The sequence below is a fragment of the Lycium ferocissimum genome, chromosome 6, assembly GCF_029784015.1.
Source record: "Lycium ferocissimum isolate CSIRO_LF1 chromosome 6, AGI_CSIRO_Lferr_CH_V1, whole genome shotgun sequence".
Taxonomy (NCBI): domain Eukaryota; kingdom Viridiplantae; phylum Streptophyta; class Magnoliopsida; order Solanales; family Solanaceae; genus Lycium; species Lycium ferocissimum.
Genome location: NC_081347.1, coordinates 2,873,119 through 2,894,658, shown reverse-complemented (window position 1 = coordinate 2,894,658; position 21,540 = coordinate 2,873,119). Strand labels below are relative to the sequence as shown.

At 33.4% G+C, this 21,540-nt stretch overlaps 1 protein-coding gene across 1 annotated transcript; it reads right to left on the bottom strand.

Moving 5' to 3' along the window:
* Positions 1–14,862: 14,862 nt before the first annotated feature.
* Positions 14,863–18,519, bottom strand: LOC132058920 (probable inactive receptor kinase At1g48480). The gene is made up of 2 exons (XM_059451344.1): positions 16,912–18,519; positions 14,863–15,784 (listed from the first exon to the last, which is right to left on the bottom strand). Exons 1-2 carry the CDS (start codon positions 18,224–18,226, stop codon positions 15,168–15,170), a joined length of 1,932 nt encoding a protein of 643 aa, XP_059307327.1. The 5' UTR covers positions 18,227–18,519; the 3' UTR covers positions 14,863–15,167.
* Positions 18,520–21,540: the final 3,021 nt, after the last annotated feature.

The following is a 21,540-nucleotide window of genomic DNA, read 5'->3' as shown; positions in this document are numbered from 1 at the left end:
AAATGTGAATTTTGAATTGAAAGAGTAGTCCGAATATGCGTACTGTCTAAAATAAAATTGGGCTGAATGAAAAAGAATGGGTAAGGTTATTTGGGTGACCCGGTCCTAATAGAAAAAGATTTTGTTATTGGTAAGGTTGTTAACTTACTAGTTAATCAATCCGCCCGACGCGCGTCAGACATTTGTTTGTGTAAATTTAGTTGACAAAGATGGGAAAAAAGTTAAATATATATATATATATATATATATGAAAAAAATTATAATCAAATGTATTTGAAAATATACATCGTAGAAGTAAAACAGAAGAAAACAAATACATATATATAATGCATTGCTCAGCATTTATAATTTTATAAAGTTCTCGGACAATTCTCTCAATTGGGGAATAGAAGTTACACTTACTTTATAGGGAAAAATTACGTAATATAAATTTTCTCATCTTCACTTCGTTTTTAAATGTTGAAGTTCATAAATTAGGCATGTATTAAGTTTCGACGTAATAAGCAGTACTACTTCATCTTTGATCACCGGCCCAACACTCTGTTCTATTCAACCACCTCCCATAATTCTTTTGCTAACAGATATACATAGCCACCGTCTGACGCCTAACTTATCTTTTACCACAATTTTTGGAAACTTCCATGGGAAAAATAGGAAAAACCCGCTTACAAAGCCCATATTGATAAGCTTTTAACTACTAGTCCAAAATAAATAAGGAAAAGGGGTGAAAGGTGTCGTTCCAAAATTCTATCAAACACAAAAACCCTTGCCTTATCAATTTCTTGATTCTCGGGTATCATATATAGAGAGACTTACATGATGTGTCACCAAAACGACGATGATGCTAGAGGTTGACACTGACTGCGGTGGTTTCATCGACTTGCAAGAGTTCGCTGCACACTGCCCTGTTGAAGGCCCTAACAAAATATAAAGGTCATGTCTTTAGATTTAATTTAATTCTTTTTCTTCTTATTTTAAAGAAAGAAATAAAGGGTAACAAATTTCAATTTAAGATTAATTAGTAAGAAGTAAAGAGTACATGAAAATTAAAATCAAAATTGGTATCATGCATGTAATGGTAATCAACAACCTTGAAGATTGAAGTGTGACTTTGAGAGGCAAATATAACAAAGCTAATCTCCATTTCAAACCTGAATTAATTGGCAGCAATTTCAATTCGTGAATGTAATGATATATGTATAAAAAATTAACATACAAGTGTATATGCGAAGATGTTAAGAAGAGAGTGACATGAACGAATATGTGTTACCTGAATTTTGAGGAGAGAAGGATAAAATTTGCTTTCACTTAGAAATGATTGTTAAATGGAGCAGTAAGTTAGCAGTTACACCGGAATTAGGAAGCGGGAAATCTGAAATAGCAAACGGACCGGATGCATCGCTTCCTTAGTGAGGCGAAACGGTCCATTGTTTAAATGGGTGTCATTTGGCATTTTTTTATTTTTACTGAATTAAAAGAATGTTGGGAGAAAAATCAAATAAATGAGGAAAAAGATAAATCTAAATCCTGGCTTGGGAGAGTGCCACGTCAGCGGCCTCATGTCCTGCCTTTATATAGATATATAGATTATAAAGACTGAACACGTAATTGATCAAATAAATAAGAAATAAAGAATTGTGTATTAATGGGTGTAATATAATTCATAATTACACAAAGTATTTTCCTGACAGTTTTGTTGTAAAAGAATTCTAATTGATTTATTATTATATGCTTTAGCTACATTCATCGACCTAGAAAAGGCTTACGACAAAGTTCCAAGAGAGATCCTATGGAGATGCTTGGAGGCTAAAGGTATACGTGGCGTACATTAGGGTGATCAAGGACATGTATGAGGGAGGAAAACCGGGGTAAGGACGGTAGGAGGAGACTCGGAGCACTTCCCGATTGTGATGGGGTTGCGTCGAGGATCAGACTGCTTGGTCGTTTTTATTTGCCTTGGTGATGGATGGATTGAAGCGGCAAATTCAAGGTGAGGTGCCATGGTGTATGCTTTTCGCGGATGACATAGTCCTGATCGACGAGACTCGTAGCAGAGTTAACGCTAGGTGGAGGTTGGAGACATACCTTGGAGTTTAAAGGGTTTAAACTGAGTAGGACCAAGACAGAGTACTTGGAGTGCAAGTTCAGTGAAGCACCTCTCGAGATTGGCGTGGAAGTGAGGCTTGGTACCCAGGCCATCCAGAAGAAAAGTAGTTTCAAGTATCTTGGGTGTTCACATCGTACGAGAGCGGCGGGGAGATTGACGATGATGTCACGCGTCGTAGGGCGGGGGTGGATGAAATGGAGGCTCGCTTCGGAGTCTATGTGACGAAGGTGCCACCACAACTTAAGGACAAGTTCTACAAAGTGGTGGTTAGGCCGGCTATGTTGTATGGGGTGGAGTGTTGGCCGGATTAAGATCTCTCACGTTCAAAAATGAAAGTTGCCAAGATGAGAATGTTGAGATAGATGTGTGGGCACACCAGGAGTGACAGGATTAGGAATGAGGCTATTCGGGACTAGGTGGGAGTAGCCTCGGTGGAAGACAAGATGCGGGAAGCAAGATTGAGATGATTTGGGCATGTGAAGAGGAGAGACACAGATGCCCCAGTGCGGAGGTGTGAGAGGAGTTGGCCGTGGATGGTTTCGGAAAGAGGTAGGGGTAGTGTATTGGGGAAAGGTGATTAGACGGGACATGGCGCGATTCTGACTTACGAGGACATGACCTTAGATAGGAGGGTTTTGAGGGCCCATATTAGGGTAGAAAGCTAGTAGATAGTCTCGTTATCCTTCCTTATTAGTAGGTGCATTATCGCAGTATAATTTCTTGTGCTCTAATTTCTGCTATTATCTGTTATTTCCGTACTTTGATTATCCTATTTTATCCGTGTCGCTTTCGTTATTTGCATTTCCATATCGCTTTGAATTTCTTAGCCTTATCACCTCTTTTTATGCTTTTATTGAGCCGAGGGTCTTTCGGAAACAGCCGTCCTACGGGTGGAGTAAGGTCTCTTGTCTGTTTCCTCTTATACCTGAGACCACGTGGGATTTCACCGGGTTGTTGTTGTTGATGATGATGATGCTTTAGCTACATTCTTATGACTAATTAATTTGGTTCTTTACCTTCCTTAATTAACTAATAGTCAAATCTCTCTATAATGACAGCGTTTGTCCGAAAATTTCATAATCGCTATAGTGAAGTGTTGTTATGTATGTATAATGATATTTGATGTTTGAATCTCATTTAGCTGTTATATACAAAAGTATGCACAAATTTATTTTTATGTTATAAACAAAAATAAAATACTTGTTAATTCTAAAATCTCAATGGATTTTCATATTTTATTAATTAAAAATGGAGGTGCCTAATAAATCAATAACTAGTTGTACTGTACCAATAAAGAGTTGAAATCTAAGGAACATATGCATTTAAAATCAATTGAAAATTTAAATGTGTCAAGTTTGACGTAATAATTATACAATTATAGGTTGTTTCGTAAATTTCAATCTCTTAGTGATAATATAATGCTTGAATTGACGAAAATTTTTGTCCAAACTTTCAGCAAAAAGGAATTCAATAGCTTTCCCTTGATGATTACCATAAATATTTTAATATTTTATTTTTATACATCATATATTTCTTACAAATATTATTACACATTATTTGAGTATGACTGTTATAGGTAGATAATTTTACAAGGAGTGTACCACAATACTGAATGTCACGTTGTTATAGGTAGAATGTTGTTATAGATACGTAAAATATAACATGAAAAATCGGTTCAGGAGAAATTCAGATCATTATAGAGAAATATTATTATAATGAATGACAATTATAGAAAGGTTTGACTGTATATATACGGTCCACATACTTTTACTGGTCAAATTCATCTACACACTGTTATCTTGAAAGTTCGACACAGTTCTTTAAATGTAACGAATCAGATTGGAGAGTTGGTCATTTGTATTTTCAAGCTCCATTCTAGTTCAATTTGTAGTAGGCTATTGAGTTGTAACCATTTTGCTCACCCAAAACCTGTGATAGGTTACATTTATTTTGAGAAAATAATTTGCTTCAAGTTTAAGTAGACTTGTGTGGGGGCACGACAATCAAGATAATGTTGGGGCAAGGCTCAGGGTTGAGTCTTGAATTGCAAGTGTTGTAATCGAATTTGAGACTCATTTGTTTGAGTAGAGTTTGAAGTTATATCCTACTTGAAATAGGTCGTGATTTTTACACCATTTAAGAGGAACATTTTAGGATTTTGAACTAAATTACTAAAATCTTCATATTATTAAATAAAGTATTTATAACTACATCCTAAATAATGCATTTAAAACACATGGCTAACATCTTACTAATTTTAACTAATCTTCACTATTATAAATATTAATGTCTTTATGTGAAGTTTGGCAACAAGTATGAAAAAAATAAAAACCCTACTTATTGTCTAAATTATTTGGAGTGCATGGAAAATATTGAAATCCAATATAAGTTGAAAAGCCTTCTTTTAATTTCCTTTTTATTTTACTTTCCTAAATGGTAAATAGAACCCATATGAATTAGGATTAGAATTTCGGTTAGTTTCCTTTTATTCCTAATAGAAACCTATATGAATTAGTATTAAATAAGATTACATATATGTAACACTGCTGAAACCAATCGTGCCGTGATGGAAGGATGCAGGAGCCTCATATCCAAAGTACAAAAAATTACCTCAGCGGATTTCACCACAATGAGATGAGCCTCATCAAATTCAGCAAGACTTTCATAATCTACCATTATGAGGTCACCCTCTTCATCAAAAAATAAAGAATCATCAGAACCCTTTATAACATGTAACCAACCAAGGAGTCAAAGAAAAAAAATTCAATTAAAGTAAATAACTAGAGAAAATCAACCCAGCCTCAATTATTTTGATCCCATTGCAAATTTTAGCACAAAACAAATCAGAAAATCAGGAAAAAAAAAGAAGAGATAAGAATTGAAACAAGAGATGTATTTATTAACTTACCACAGTAGGATCGATCATTAGGAGGTCACCCCACAAATTTAACAATAAAAAGTGATCACGAAGACGCTATATCATGTAACCAAACAATCAAACTAATGAAAAAAATTAGTTAAAGTGAGAAAATTACCTTAGCCTCAATCATTTTGATCCCATTATAAACTTTTACAATATGCACAAAACAAAACGTGGGAAGCCCTAGTGGTTGAAGATCTTGGATGATTAATGAAAAGTCATTAGTAATTAGTAATTTTTTTTTCATTAAGACATTGTTTAATTAGCTACCTCTTAGGTAGCTAGCTGTGAGAGGAGACATCAGTCGAAAATGTTACTACAAGTTTGAAAATGAATTTAAAATACTTTCTATTTTTAAAATAATTTCAATAAAGGAGAAAAATATTTCAAGCTTATATCTTTATTTGTAGGGAAAACATGATAAAGAAAAAAATTGAGAAAACGAAAAGATGAACTTACGACGTATATCAAATTCCATTTTTTTTTATTTAACAATTGTTCATTATCAGAAAATACATATATTCCATGCAACTATGCACGTTTAGAAAATCCTCCACTATTGAAACTTATATGAGCATATGCCGTTTCTTTTTAATTTTTTCCACAAAGTATAAAAATATACTAGTAATTTTAGTTTCTCAATTATTATTTATTGAAATTCTACCACCCATATACTTTGCGAAATCATATCATAGAAGAAAAAATTCAAGGTATAAATTATTATTTTTAATCCTATAGGCAAAGGAAATTAAACATAATATAAATTTTAAGACTAAAAATTATTACTCTTGCTAATTACTATTTAGTAGTAAGTGAGTGTGATATTTTTTACTTATATTTTTTTAAAAATTAATTAATTTAGTATTCTTTGCTACGCCCAAAATATTTCACCCAACAAGCGCTCTCCGATAAAGGGTTGGGTTGGACCAAGCTAGATAGTCTCATAATAGTGATAAGCCATTTCTTTTTAATTTTTTCCACAAAGTATAAAAATATAAAATTTTAGTATTTGGTTTAAACCAAGCCTTGAATGTATAAATACAAATGAGTGTGATATATACCTGCTCGGCCAAAAAATCACCAAACAAGTTAAATCACGCTAGATAGTGTCATGCGACAAATAAAAAAGATTTGGTTTAAACCGGCTAATATATATATATATATATATATATATATATATATATATATATATATATATATTGTGCTCAAACTGATATATAGGAAGAAAATGACACCCCTTAACATTGAGTGTCGCTTGAAGTGTCGGTTCAGCGCATGATTTTGTTTTGAGGTTGCATGTTCGAACCTCAACGTAAGTATACCTTTGGCAAATATAACCTCTATGGCTAAATATAACCTCTATGGCTAAAAATTGTGGTTATGTAGTATTGAACCCACGGCCTGTTGTAGCTTAAAACAAAATTTAACCAATGGGTCAAGGTTATCTCTTACCTTTACACGTTCACATGTATATGTTGTATAAACATCGATACCAGTTACAAAAACTCTTGCGTCCTCTACTGCTTGTACACGTTTTATTCGCATTACAAATTCGACCTTCAATTGAATCAAATAGGCGATTAATTTAGTGCTTAAACTTAAAAAGAAGCCAACAGAAATTAAAATAAAATAACTACGTAACAGACTTTTTCCTGTTGGACTGGTGGGTTTGACCCGTTCTGATCCCCAGATCAGTTAGCCCATCACAAAAGAAACAGATGCACATGTAGCAGCCCGTATGTTAGGCAAATATCTTTTGAGACCAATAAACTTACGAGAATAAGAAAAAAAAAAAAAAAAAAAAGTTCTGTCTCGATCAACCAAACACAAGCAACAAGTAAATGAGGCCACACTCCAAATGGTCCCTTGAATGTCCTAAAACCATGATTTCTGTCCTCTTCGAAGTAGAGTATCATTTCACCATCCGCAGACCTATATTTTGGTATGGCTAAAGAAAGTTTGGTCTCTTGTATAGTGAACAATCCAATCCAAGATTCCTTAACACCGTAGTCTTTCATTACCCATAACTTAAAAGTGCCCATTTCCCCATCCCTATTAGTACAATATAAGTACATAGCAGTCCTCCCAATACTGAAATGTTTGTTTTGGGTAAACCTCGTTGGACCTAGAGCAAACTATCTCTCGCAACGGTATCTCTCCGTACACCTCATTTGATACACTAAATGAAACGACAGAATAATTATATGAAACATCCAAACCAATCCAGTGAAATGCTCCATGTAGAAATGCCAAAGAATCCTTACCATCCAGCTTATTGTGTAAACCACGAGCTAGGACGTTCGTCAATTTTTCTGCATGAACCTCTCCTCAATTCAAGAATTTTTTTTTTTTTTTTTTTTTTTTTTTTTTGGTGCGGTATGGGAACCTTAATGCATTTGTGGAAGAAACCATACCCTTTGCAGTGCTTAGATGATGATGATGAAACACAACAGAAACCCAACTCTTTGGAAATTTATGACCGGTTCAAGAATTTCGCTAGGTGCTTTGGGATCAACACGTTCGTTCTCAATCTTAAGAATCTTATAGTCATCAGTAGTTGAGTCATATGCCAAACCGTAATTGCAAAAACTAGCTAGTGAAAATTCGGGATAAGGAAGTACTATTGATTCTCCTCTGTATGGGTTCCACAACAAAAGTTCTCTACGAGACCAAAGCAGAGCCAAGCCATCGCAACAGCATAATAATTTACAAATGCACGGTTTATTATTTGAAGGGCAATCAAGCTTTTGTACTTCCTCAATAGGTTGAACCAATGATAAAGAAGAAGAATAGAACAAAGTCGATCGTACCAATCCTTATAGCATACTCGGTTAATAAGAAATTTTTGGGACTTTTGGTTATCCTTGGCATGATTGAAATGCTTCATCTTCAAGTACGGTTCAGGTATTAATGTGTTCCAATATTTTGAAACACATTTGAATCGAAGAAGAGACCGCAGTGGTAACCTGCTGAGCATATCCATAATTATTAACTCTGGAAAGTGGATTTCCATAGCCTAGACAGGACTAGACAAAAGCTTTAGTAGTTCACTATATGTGTGTGTGTACGAAAACCAGGAACAAATATCAAAGAAGAAAGCTACACAAATGTGCATGTTTCCTATAACATCATTTCGATATAGGAGCAAAAAAAAAAAAAAATCAAGACAAGTAACGCTGTTATAGAGGGGTTCTACTGTACTTACATAATTGTATAAGTCTGTCATTTCTTCTACTGTACTTACATCATTGTATCAGTCTGTCATTTCTTCACGGGGCACAATATTATCAACTTTTCTGACAGGTGCAACAGGATTTGCAGAAGCATTGTGCAGGGCTTTCCTATTCATCACATATACTGGGAGGCAGAGCAAGAATATTTTTAAGTAAATTTAGCACCAATGTTTTTGGAAGCAATATGTACTAGATCACCAAATAGTTTTGGAAGCAATAGGAAATAGAGCACCAATGGTTTTGAAAGCTATTGCTGAAGCTACTTGAATTGCCAAACCTAATTATAATGTGAAAAAACAAAGTACATTCATATTATAATTTGCAAGTTATCTTGATTTTGTAGCAGATATATAGAGAAGCATAAGTTGTGAAATTGAACGACTATATGTGAAGTGGACTCACTATCAGCTCATATCTATATACATTAAATATGCTCCGATATATGGCTCAGGCAAAAAATAAAGAAAAAAATCAGACCTCGCTCATTATTCAAGATGTTATGAATGTGTTTGAAAAACAACATTAGCATTTTTAAAAATGAAATACTAATATAACGCTTCTCTGACATACCCCACAAAATAGTTTTGGCGCGTTGATTTCCTTCAAAATTCGTATCGATCGTCTGCATAAATTGGTGGATAATGTTAGAGCAAACAAAATAATATATATGTAAAGGAATATTCATTAGTCCTGCTTCATACATCCAAGCCAAATACAGTTTTTTTATGAAGCACGACCATATAGAAATTTAGCTACGATTAAATAAATCGACATAGAAGATTAAAAGATATAAAGAAGAGAAAATTGAATAATAAAACAAGTATATATAGTTCAACATAATAATGCTAACTTGCAGTGCCTCTGGATTATTAAAAGCCTAGTCTAGATGTTCTAATGAGATATACGATTTCTTATTATAGGCGTAAGTTATATATATGAGTGGAGTAATGTTCCAAGTTTTAGGAGTCCTACGTCAGTGCAAGAAAGGTAGAATCCTATTTGTATCTGGTGTTTACATCAAATCATATAAATTCACAGTAGTCAAATGATTAATGAAGTGAGGATACATGTTAATTAACTACGAGTTAAATACTAAAAGTGTTTATGGAAACACATATCATGCATCTACTGACTTGGTGTAAGCATGGGTACGAATAATTTATACCATTACTGTCCATGTTCGATGAAACAAGTTTCTCAGTTCATTCCAATACAATCCGTACAAGACTGTAATAGTCATGGACCAGGAGGCCTCGAGTTAGCTTACCCGGCATAAGTTGAGGGACTTGTGTCCTAGGTTACACATTCGAGCTCTGTGTCAAGCAAACTAACTTTGGTATTTAAGTGGAAAAAAGTAGAGGAGCGGGCACATCATTCCCGAATTTTGAAGACTGATTGACCCATAAGGTTGGCTCGAGAACGATTTCTCGTTAAACAAAAATAGTCATGGACAAGGAAAAAAGGGCTGTTAAACATGAAAAAGGCCTGTATACATGATTTCCTGACAATATAACATCCTAAAACAAATTGAATTTTAACAAAAATAGAATCCGATAACTTCATCCTATGAACATGATTCTAAAATCAAGAACTCAAATCAGTATTTCTAACAGAAAATTCTATCTGCCCACATGAGAGTATTACTCCAAATAAAGGGGGGCAGAGGCAGCAACTCAGATACCGGTTCGACCGAAATCAATAGCTTTTGCTCAAACTGTACATTTATGTTAATCAAATTCATCAGATGTGCATTCATATTAAATTTTGAACTCAGTTATTAACACTTAAAAGTTATAGTTTTAAAATTCAGAAACTATAAAGTTAAAATCCCAGTTCCGCCTCTGCGAATAAAACACCTCAAAATCCTATGGGCATGATTTCTGTGTCAAACATCTTATGAGGAAAACAAAATAGATTACTAAAATCTAAATCATGATTACCTATTTCTACAACTAACGTTTTTATTATTATGTTTTTAAAGTAAAAGAAACTAACGATCAGGGTTCTAATGGACTAACCCTTTTTCCAACTCAACAGAAGGCAGAAAGAATCCCGCAGCTACATAAGGTTTAAGGAGTTATTATAAGAGAAATTAACATAAATAACCGGCTAATTGGCACTTTTGTCCCTGTTTTGTGCTCGTTTTTAATTTTAGCCTCTCAGAATAAATAATTTTTTCCGGCCATAAATTTATATTTTAAAGATCATAATAGGATACAAGTTATGCCCGCATGATAACTAACTTATGCCCCGTTGGGCATAAGCGTGATTGCTAAGGGAAGTTTGCACAATTGTCCTTATACAAAATAGGTCTTTCATTTTTGTTCCTCAAATTGGTGGTCTTTAATTTTTGTCGTTCGCTAAAACCCCTTAGTTTCGGGTTTGAACTCCCGCTCAATTAAAATTAAAAAAAAATCGCAAGGTAGAGTTTAGATTCGCAAGACAGAGTTTCAAACTCTGCCTTAAGTAGAGCTTTACCTTTAGGCATAAGGCAAACTCTACCTTAAGACAGAGTTATGCCTTCAGGCATAAGGCAAAACTGTACCTTAAGATAAAGGTTTGTATTAAAGTAATTTTTTTTTTAAACTCAGTTGAAATTTTGTAAATTCTGCTTTAAGGTCTAACTTTAGCCCGAATAGGCTTAATTTTGCTACGAACTGTGCCTTGCGATTTTTTTTTTTTTTTTTTTTTTACTATGCTGGGATTCAAACCCCAAATCTCATGATATTAGGCGAAAAGCAAAAATTAGTGACCAGCAATTTAAGGGCCAAAAATTAAAGACCAGTGCATTTGAAGGCCAATCCGCACAAAGAAATGATTGCTAAAGGACAAAAAATAAAGACCAGCCCATTTGAAGGCCTAAAATTAAAGACCATCCCATTTCAAGGACAATTCGTGCAATCTCTTCTAAAACTGTCGTCCAAAAATTGCAGGGCTGGGAGGTATGAGTGGGATCAAATGCAGGGAAGCCCAAACAATCTTTTTCTATCAATGAAGCCGTGGAGAAAAAGATCGTCTTTTGAAATCTCATTTGAACTTCTTGTTTCTGAGGGTGAATCTATCAAATTTGATCAACCATTAGTGTGTACTCCATCTTGATGACGAATTCCACGCGCGATAACAAGAAATGTAAATTAGTCATTTTGATGTCAGGCCACATCTCCATTAAAGTATTAGCCTGTGGTTTCGTTCCGCCCAACAGATGTATAATATACATATAATATATGTACAGATTATGTATATTGGCTAGCGGATGTAATTTCATCTCTTGAAAACTACTAAAATATACATGTGTCATAGTTCGTTTCATTTGAATAGTACTTGTAACCGTTTCCATGTCAGAAATATCAGGTTGTGCATAAAGTATCAACACGTAAATAACTTTAAATCATATATATATATATATTTTTTTTACTAATTGGGAGTGAGATTTGAATCTAATAATGTTCGGAAAATTCCATCATCTTTATCTAACAGATTTAAGAGAAAATAGTAAGCTAATGATTAGTATTATATTTTACATGGACCAAACGCAAATACATTTTGAAACCAAAAACTGGCTAGCTAATAAATTAATATTTATATATTTAAAAGGTTGTGACGCGATTTCTAAAAGAATAATCGGTGTCTCGATCAAACATAAACAGAAACTAAGTAAATAATTTTGAAGAAATTGAACTCTCTGTAAAAACAAATCCCTGATCAAAAAGAGATTTAGGCCACAATCCTCCAAATGGTCCCTTGGATGACCTAAAAACACTATATCCACACCCCACTGTGGTCAAGTTCCTCGAGCTTATCATTAAACAACAGGGATCAAAAGGAATTGCTTGTGATAGGAATATCAATATCAAATGTATAAAAACTATCAATGCAACCTATGCAAGTGAGCTTGGAATTCTCATCTTGTTCCAAGTGTTTTATTCAACTCAACTTCCTTAATTACATCAATTATTTGTCACAAATAGCACTACCAAAAAAAAAAAAAAAAAAAAAAACCTATAATAATTAACTATGAACTTCATTGCTAATCCGTTGCTACATTGCTCGTATGCAATAGAAATTTTTGATCACCCGTTACTAATTTGTCACTTAATTGCTCGTAGCTAACCGAATTTGTCGCTAAATTGCTCGTAGCTACTTATGGAAGATCATAACAACAAATAGGGCAAGAATGATTTTTCTGTAACCAGGTTGTAATGCAATCTCCATGAAACTCATGTGAGCAAGGCGTGCACATTATCAACTCTCTCCCCTTTCAAAGCTCTTCAAAACAAACACAATTATCGTTGTGAATCGGCAGTTATGCTAGCTGTTATGAAGTCTGTATTCTCTCATTCCTTTCTCTAAGTTCTGCTTTCTCATCTCTTTCTGGTTATCCCTTGATTGTTCCCTTAATTCTCAGTTAAGATTATAATATATTACAGTGTCTGTATCGTGAATTTGAAGTTGTTACAGAACGTGTCGTATGGCATGTATAAATAAGGGTCAAGTTTGAGAAGAAGTGATTTGACATGAGTTAGTTCATATTGAGGGGGATGAGGTGGCGGCCTATAATAATTTAAGTCATGGGTACGAAGATGAAATTCAAGTGACAACAACGGGGGTTTGTCATAACTCATAAATAAGTTGATTTAAAACGAGCGAACACCAAATCCAGGCCAAAGCATTTCAAAGTAGAATTCTACAGCACCCTTCATACCATCCCTATTAGTTTTGGGACCCTGCTTTCAAGTTCCCTACTAGTTACAGGAATTTTCAAAAATTACTTTACCTCTTTATTTTAAGAGAAAATTACATAGTATGTTAATTGGGGCAACAATGCTACCAAAATTGATCCTTTTTTTTAATTCTTACAAAAAATGATCCAAACTTTTCTCTCTCTCTCACTCTCTCTGTGCCTTTGTATATGTTTGTATATGTTGGTATAAGTGTCTGTATATGTTTGTATATTTTGGGCTATTTTTTGTAATGTAAGTTTTGGGCTATTTTTTTTTGCAATGTAAGTGACCAACTTGTATATTTTATATGTTTCAATATTTGGTTGCAGCTATTAAGTGTAATAAATTATACTTAAGAATTATTATTTGTTCATAATAGGCATTGGCATATTGACTACTTGAAACACGGAACATATGATACTCTTTCTTGGTCAGAACTTTCCAAAATGTTTAATACTATCACTCTCTCAGTTCATGTGATTTTTTCTTTAACAGCTAACTTTTCCATTTCATTTTTTATAACTTTATTATCACTAATATGATAAATAAGGTGTTTTTAACATCTTAAACATTGAGTTAAATCTGTTTTATGAAATGAGATGCACAAGAGTTTATTAGTCTGATTTTTTGTGACTCCTTAATTGTTGTAGCTCTGTTGCTGAAGGGTATCCTTGTCTTTTCAAATTTTATTTTTCTGTTAAAAGGGGTTTTTTCAAAATCATAAAAGCACATGCAATACCACTCAGATAGGCTTATTAAACTTATATTACTGTTATGAAAATATATATATTTTTATTCCTTCGAGGTCCTTTTTTCTTTTGAACGAATACTAACCAGTACCTATTAGTTTATTCAAAAGCAAATGAATGATTTTCATAACTTCAAGAATAATAACACTTGATTAAATTGATTTTGCTTCTAATTCAATTTTGTCTGGTGGAAAGTAGTTTTAAAATCGTTTTCAAACTTGTAATTTTTTTGGAACAACGTCTCTTTGTATAGTTGGAAAAATGTCTCTTTTTGTTAACTATACAAGCAACCTCTCTTTATCTCCAAAGTTTGAGTAAATTTCTTACTGAATATAACTTCTATGAATGTCTAAAAGACACCTAAATGTAATTATTATTCATAACAAGTGAGAATCAACTTGAAAAACAATCAATTAATCTCCTGCAACGGATTAAATACATCGATAGTGTAGATGTAAGATAACTACAAGCAGAAACGGATCCAGGATTTAAAGTTTACGCATTCCTATAACTTTGCTCAAGTTAATATTACAATAATAACTTATTTTACAATTAAATACTTATAAACATGAGCCAGTAAGCAGAATAGATCTGCCCTGACTACAATTAAACGTCCATAGTAAGTAAGAATCAACCTGAAAATAAATCAAGTAATTTGCTGCAAAATATATAGTGATACTGAAAGTAAGAAAGTAAAATAACTACCGGTAACCGACCATAATAAGTAAGAATCAACTTGGAAAATAAATTAAGTAACCTGCTATAACGAGCTAAATACGCTGATAGCGTAAAAATTCATTTGCACAGTCAGTGTATATAATTAAAAAACTAGTTTTCACAGTGGTTGGTAGGCTTTAATCTGTTTTGATGTTTACCTAATTGAAATGATACAGAAATGATCCTAGATATCTGTTTGCTTGTATTAAAATAATAGTGAAAATACATGTACAGATCAAACTATAAACGGACGGAGAAAGACATTGAAGTCTCTTCAAATTTTGATAAGGTTCTTTAGACCCCTTGAAAGGAATAAACTCACATGGCATTGCTGGCTGTTGACATTACACAACATTAATGATAATTACCAACAAATCAATCTTAAATCAGAAGCAAATCTTAAAGAATCCAAAAATTATGCAATGAGTTGTAACTACAAGGTCATCTCAATTATTTATACAGTTCATCACACCTTCAGAAAAGAATACATTAATATCTAAAAAACAGCCCCATTTCAACTGCCAACCAGAACTTAATGGAACTCTGTTGCTACTGGAAAATAAATCCTTAAAAAAAAAAAAAAAAAAAAAAAAAAATGAACAATTGATCTTCACTGAAGAACTCCAAGAATGAACAAAGAAATCGAAATGCTCAATCGAAAACGTTTTAAAAAAAAAAAAATGGCAAATAATGTGATGGAACTAATTTTCTTGATCAATTTCATGCAGTTTGCACTTCTGCATTGTCAATTATGTCGCCTCCAGAATCGATGAAGCTAGAACGGCAGAGTTCTTCAACCCGGCTAGTGACCTCGGCCATTGAAGGCCGTCTATCTGGGTACTGAGCAGTGCAATCAACTGCAAGTTGCAAGAGTTGGACCATATCCTCCTCGACGTTTTGGTACCTAAGGAGTTCAAGATCAAATACTTCAGCTGTCCATTCCTCTCGTACAACAGATTGAACCCATCTCGGTAAGTCAACGCCTTCTTCATTCATTACTGAATGCGTGGGAGCCTTCCCCGTTAAGAGTTCCAACAACAAGACTCCGAAACTGTAGACATCTGCTTTTTGGGAGACTTTACGAGGGTCGGTTACCTCTGGTGCCCTGTAACCTGCAACGCGGTTGGGAGTTGATGACTGACCGACGAGTTGAGCAAGCCCGAAATCTGAAACACGGGCCTCATAGGATTTGGTGAGGAGGATATTGGATGACTTAATGTTGCCATGTGAAACTGAGGGGCCTTGTGCGTGAAGGTAAGAAATCCCTTGTGCAGCTCCAAGGGCAATGCCGGCCCTTGTTTCCCAGTTCAATGGTGTCCTACCTGCTCCTTTGTTGCCTGTAGAAAAAAAAAAAAAAAAGAGACGAATGATCAACTATTGTGACATAAAAGTTATGCAATAATACTTTCTAACTGCCAACATATACAGTCAAACCTCTATATAACAGCACCATTTGTTCCGATATTTTTTGGCTACTATAGCAAAATGCTGTTAATGTTATAGAAAGCATGTGATATAACATCACATGAAAGATCGGTTCCACAGAAAGCATGACTGTTATACGATTAAATGTTAACAGAATGTAGTTGATACGTTAACAAACAAAGGTACATTTGGCTTAAATCCATACAAACGGATCAAATGTTATATGATCTTGTGTCGCCCTGTTGAAATCAGTGAACTAACAAGTTCTGTCCTAATCATAAATGAAATTTTACAACTTCATCCTTAACTCCTCCGAAATCTAAAATTGTGCAGATCATTCACTTGTGGATAAAATTAGTGTCAATCTAAATGATGAAAACACGAGTTCGTACAGCATAAATTGCAGATTGTAAAGCCATTCCAGGTGGAGTAACATATAAGACAAGGCAGATTTCATATTCACTAAACACAATGTTTATCATATCAGATTAAGATAAAATCAGCTTAAACATACACAATGTAGCAGCATACTTCAATGATAGATCAAGTTTACATAATACTATTGACAGTATAAGTTGAAAATTCAGCATCTAAAGGCAAAAACAAAAAAAGTGGTCCTCATTCCAATGCCAAAGGAAGCTTCATTTGAACTATTCTAAATGCATCTCGTGAACACATTTGGGGACACAATAATGCAACTACAGCACATTAGCCAAAAGCAACAACTTTTACACAACTCAGATAACAAGATCCAAGAAAACAAATGAATGTCCAAATTCACTAGTTCCACAAAATCAGCAAAAGCAGCCTATGTTGCTCGGACTCTCCAAAAATCTTGCCGCACCCGTATCAGATCCTTCAAAAATACACTACTTTTGGAGGATCCAACATGCACAATCAACATTTTAAGAGTCCGGGCAACACAGAAAGCAGCAGCATCAATGTCAATCAGAGAAATAAAATTTGCAGATCATGTAAATGGTAAACAACACTACTGTACTACAATGGCATGAAAAAAAAAAAAAAAAAAAATTCTTACCATGTAAAAGTGCAGAAAGGCTTCCCATTGGGACATAATCATAAACAAGAAGCTTCTCATCTCTGCTATAGTAATAAGCTCTCAAAGGAACCAAATTCTCATGATTCATTTGCCCAACATCTTCAATTTTCTCCCTAAACTCTTTCTCAGGTACAGTTACATCCCTCAATCTTTTCACGACCAATGTAATACCAGATTCCAAAGCAGCCTTATAAGCAGTACCAAATGTCCCTTTGCCCAAAACTTCAGCAGAAGCTTTCAACAAATCATCCAAATTGAAATTCTTAGCCGTTTTACCAAAAAACACTAAACTTTTTCCATCAGCTAAAACAGCCTCAGCTTTTCCTTTATCTTTACCCCCACCAACTCCAATAGCTGCAATTGCACTACCCAAAAACCCATCTTTTCCACCACCATTATTACTCTCAACACCTTTTTCTTCAGGAATTTGAACTTCCACTTGTTTATTATTAACACCAGCTACATCAGCAGATCTTGTTTCTTGATTATCACTCTTTTTTCTACAACAACAAAAGAATAACAACAAAAGAAGCAAAACCAAACCAACAACACAACCAATTACAATACCAGCAATTGCTCCACCAGAAAGTTTCTTTTTTTTCCCATTATCTCCCCCACCATTACATGAATCAAGTGGTTTCCCACAAAGTAAAGTACCCAAAAATGCATCTTTAGGTTGACCTGAAAGTTTACTAGGAATTGAACCATTTAACTGATTATCAGACACATTAAACTGAACCAAACCAGGTAAATTCAGATCAGGTATTTGACCTGAAAATCCATTATCTTGCAAATAAAGTGTACCTAAACCCCTCAACTTATTAAAATCTTCAGGGATTAACCCTGAAAAATTGTTATGAGCAAGATTGACCCTTACAAGATTACTCAAATTAAAAATAGAATCAGGTATTTTCCCTGTAAAGAAATTATGTTGAAGGTACAAGTTCTTTAAATCATGAAGTGGTGTAAACAAATCATTTGGTATTACACCTGAAAGTGAATTGTACCTTAAACTAATGAAATTTAACTTAGTAAGATTTGAGAATAAACCAGGTGGGATTTGACCTGAAAGTCCCATACCAGGTAAATGAAGTTCAAGAACTGATGATTTATCAGGTGAACAAATAACACCAGGCCAAGAACATGTTGGACTTGTAATATTCCATAAAAGTGAACGACCACGTAAAACAGATCGAATAGATAATAATGTAGTACGGTCTGAGACAATGTCTGATGTTGTAAGAATGAAAATTGAAACTAAAATAGTGAAAAAAATCAAGATTTTTGAGCTCATTTTGAGGGAAACACAATACCTAAAACCCCCCAAAGAGGTTTTTTGATGTTTTTTTTTTTTTGCTTCAATTGTTCTTCAAAGGAGTGGATATCATGTTGGTAGTTTACTTTTTTTTGAGAGAGAGAGAGAGTGTTTTTGTGTGTGTGTGTGTGTGTGTGTGAGCTGGGAAGATAGAGAAATACTAGTTGGGATTTGGGAAAGAAGTGTTATGAATTTGATGGATTTTGCTGTAATTTGGTACTCCAAAACAATTATTGTTCAATATATAATTAATAAAATAGGTGGAGTGAGTATAGTAGAATAGAAAATTGAAGAAAAAGAAGTAAGGGTTTAACTACTAAAATATAAAAAATGAAAGCAAATAAAGTGATAAAAAAAAAAATGGTGGTCATTTAGGTCGGAATTGTCGGTGAATCTTGTGAGAAGAGGAGGTAGAGAAATAAAGACTTTTCTTTTATGGGATTAAAACTTTTAAAAAAAAAAAAAAAAATTCCTTTCGATGTTATATATAGATCATTTTGGATGTAAAGTGCTCTTTACTAAAGTCGATTTTATTTTTAGGGTTCGAACATGTTCTTATGTTAAAACTTTTTTTTAAAAAAATCGTTTGATGTTCTATGCAGGTTTTAGAGCGTTGAGAGATTCCAATTTGGAGGTAAAGCGCTCATTACTGAAGATGATTTCATTTTCAGGGTTCGAATATGAGATCTTTAGTTAAGGATGAAAGAATATTTATTATCCCGTCACAACCTTTAACGGTAATAAAATTAAAACTTGGATAAACACTCATCTGATAATGTTTATATCAAATAAGAAAAAGCTAACTTTAACTGTTACAAATTTAGGTTAGTATAACCTAATTAAGTGATAAATATGCGAATGAATTACTCATATTTTACCTTGATTAATTTGGTAAAAAATATATAACATTGTCAAAGCTTTTCATAAAGTAGCTCATATTTCGTTTAAATTTTCTTTTGTGGTTTAGATCCCAAGAGCTTACCTCATCTTTCCCATTATATAAAGTTTTTTTTTTTTTTTTTTTTTTAAAAAAAAAGTTAACAACTAGCAAATCACAAATTCAAAAGTAGAAAAAGCATTTTTTCATCCAAAAATAAACTTCACTTTGGGGAAGAAAGCATTTTTGGATAGTACTTCATTTTTAGTAGTTATTGGAAATTTGGAATCAGTAATTTTGGATTTCTGAAAAGACAGTTTTTAGGACTTAAAACTATTAAAAAGGTGAAAAAACATGATCCCACTTAACAAATTGAGCAAAAGATTTTAAAGATTAATGGCAGAAATGGCAAAAAAATGTTAATACATGAAGAAATAAATAAATGCTTAAAATTATCAAATTTGGAGGTTTCAAAGTCTTCTATGCATAACCAAGAGCACGACGGCAGATGTAATTGCCAGTACCAGTAATTTGTAAGACTTATTCTATATTTGTCTTTTTTGAATTGGAATTACTTCATTGCTAAAAAGTTTGAGCCTCTCTTGGCGGCTCTTAGTTTGAACCTCAGTTTCAGCGCTATGCACATGCTAGGCTAAGGTGCTATCGCGCTAGAAACTGAGGCTTAGGTGCTATCACAATGCAAATGCTAGCCTCAGGTGCTATGCTGAAAAGAGGTCTGAACCGACTGTATTGCTAGCGCGGTACAATACTTGGACGCTCACGCCAACAATATGTCTTCTTGTATTTTTTTCCTTCTCCTAATTACTTTTATATGGTTTTTATTCAATTTAATCTAGTTTAAGAGCCGTAAGACGTTACGTTCTTCCCCTTAGATATTCGTACTTCGGCTATTGAATTAGACAATCGTTCTGATCTAGATCCCTCCTTCTCTCGATCTTGTGACGTATGAGCATCCGCTTGAGTTCGATGACACCTTGCTCCGAGGATCTTTGGTCGTATGTGCTTAGTAATAGGATTTTGGTCTGGTGCATAACCTCACTTGTTTTAGCCTAAATTTTTGGCTAACTCTTATATATTTTGAATTGGATTTATACAACAATCATACTCAATAACTTCACTTCTAAAACTTTCAAGTTTCCTCCAGATATTTTGAGCACAATGTTGAACTAAGATGAGTTTGGACAGGAATTGGTTTTTTTTTTTTTTTTTTTTTTAAGTAGTATTTGAAGTTAAGTTGAAAAATAGTATTTGAAAGTTAAAGTTGTATTTGAACAAGAAAGTTTAGTTGAATTTTTGTGAGTAAACCTGTTGTTCAGACTTTAAATTTCATATTTCAAGTTTGAAATCGAAATAACAGGCCAATGTATAAACAAACACTTATTTAAAATATGCTCCAACATATTCGCATCATATTCAAATGTGAATAATCTCAAACACTTACTTCCGACATGTTTGCGTCATATTAAATCCTACCAAGTTTTAACCACTTGTGATCATTGCCAAATAGATTCGAACTCTCATAATTTATTTATTTTTTGCAATGGAATGATAAATATTTCTTCATCCTTAATTAGAGACAATAGATCTCGACTTCGAACAGCTCGAGGATGAAGCCGTGTTTGATAGGAAACTATTTACTCCCAAAGTGATCTTTTTTATACAAATCCTATTAGTCTGAGTCTCAGCATGTAATAAATACCAAGATGAGAAACAAATACTATTTTTTTTTATCAACTTGTATTATTAATTCCTTTTTGTCTCACTGGAAAGGCAATAATAAAGATAATGCAAAGAAAGTTCGAACAATAGGACACCATTCACCTGAAAGGCTAACATGCTCAACGTATAGCTGTCATCCAAAGTTTGAAATTTTAACAACTCTTTAAAAAATAATCCTTTTTCCAACCGAATATAAAGTCAATAATATTATTCAGTCCGTTTCAAAAGAAGAAAAAATAAACAAGATCCGCGTACGAGAAACAAAATCTCTTATAACTAAAATAATTTGAATATAAAAAATTTGTAGCCGATTTACGTAAATATTCATTTTAGGTCACTATTTAGATCCTCTCACTATTTTTAAAAATTGTGTAAATATATATAGCTCTCGGAACTGATAAAACATTAGACGTCTTGTACAAATTTTAGACGTAATCAAACGTTCTCTCATAAGATTTTTCAGTTTGTTCAAAAGGAATTAATCTTTAAACTGTAGTAAAAAGATTCATGAATTGTGTAAAAAATAAAAAATAAAAAGGCCATTACTAAATAGTTGTCTCAAGAATGGATAACAAACAAATATTTCGGTATGATGAGTAATGTTTTTTCATATTTATATGTTGCATTTACAATTTCCAGCGAAACTTGTTAATATTTTGATAATATATAAAGTTAA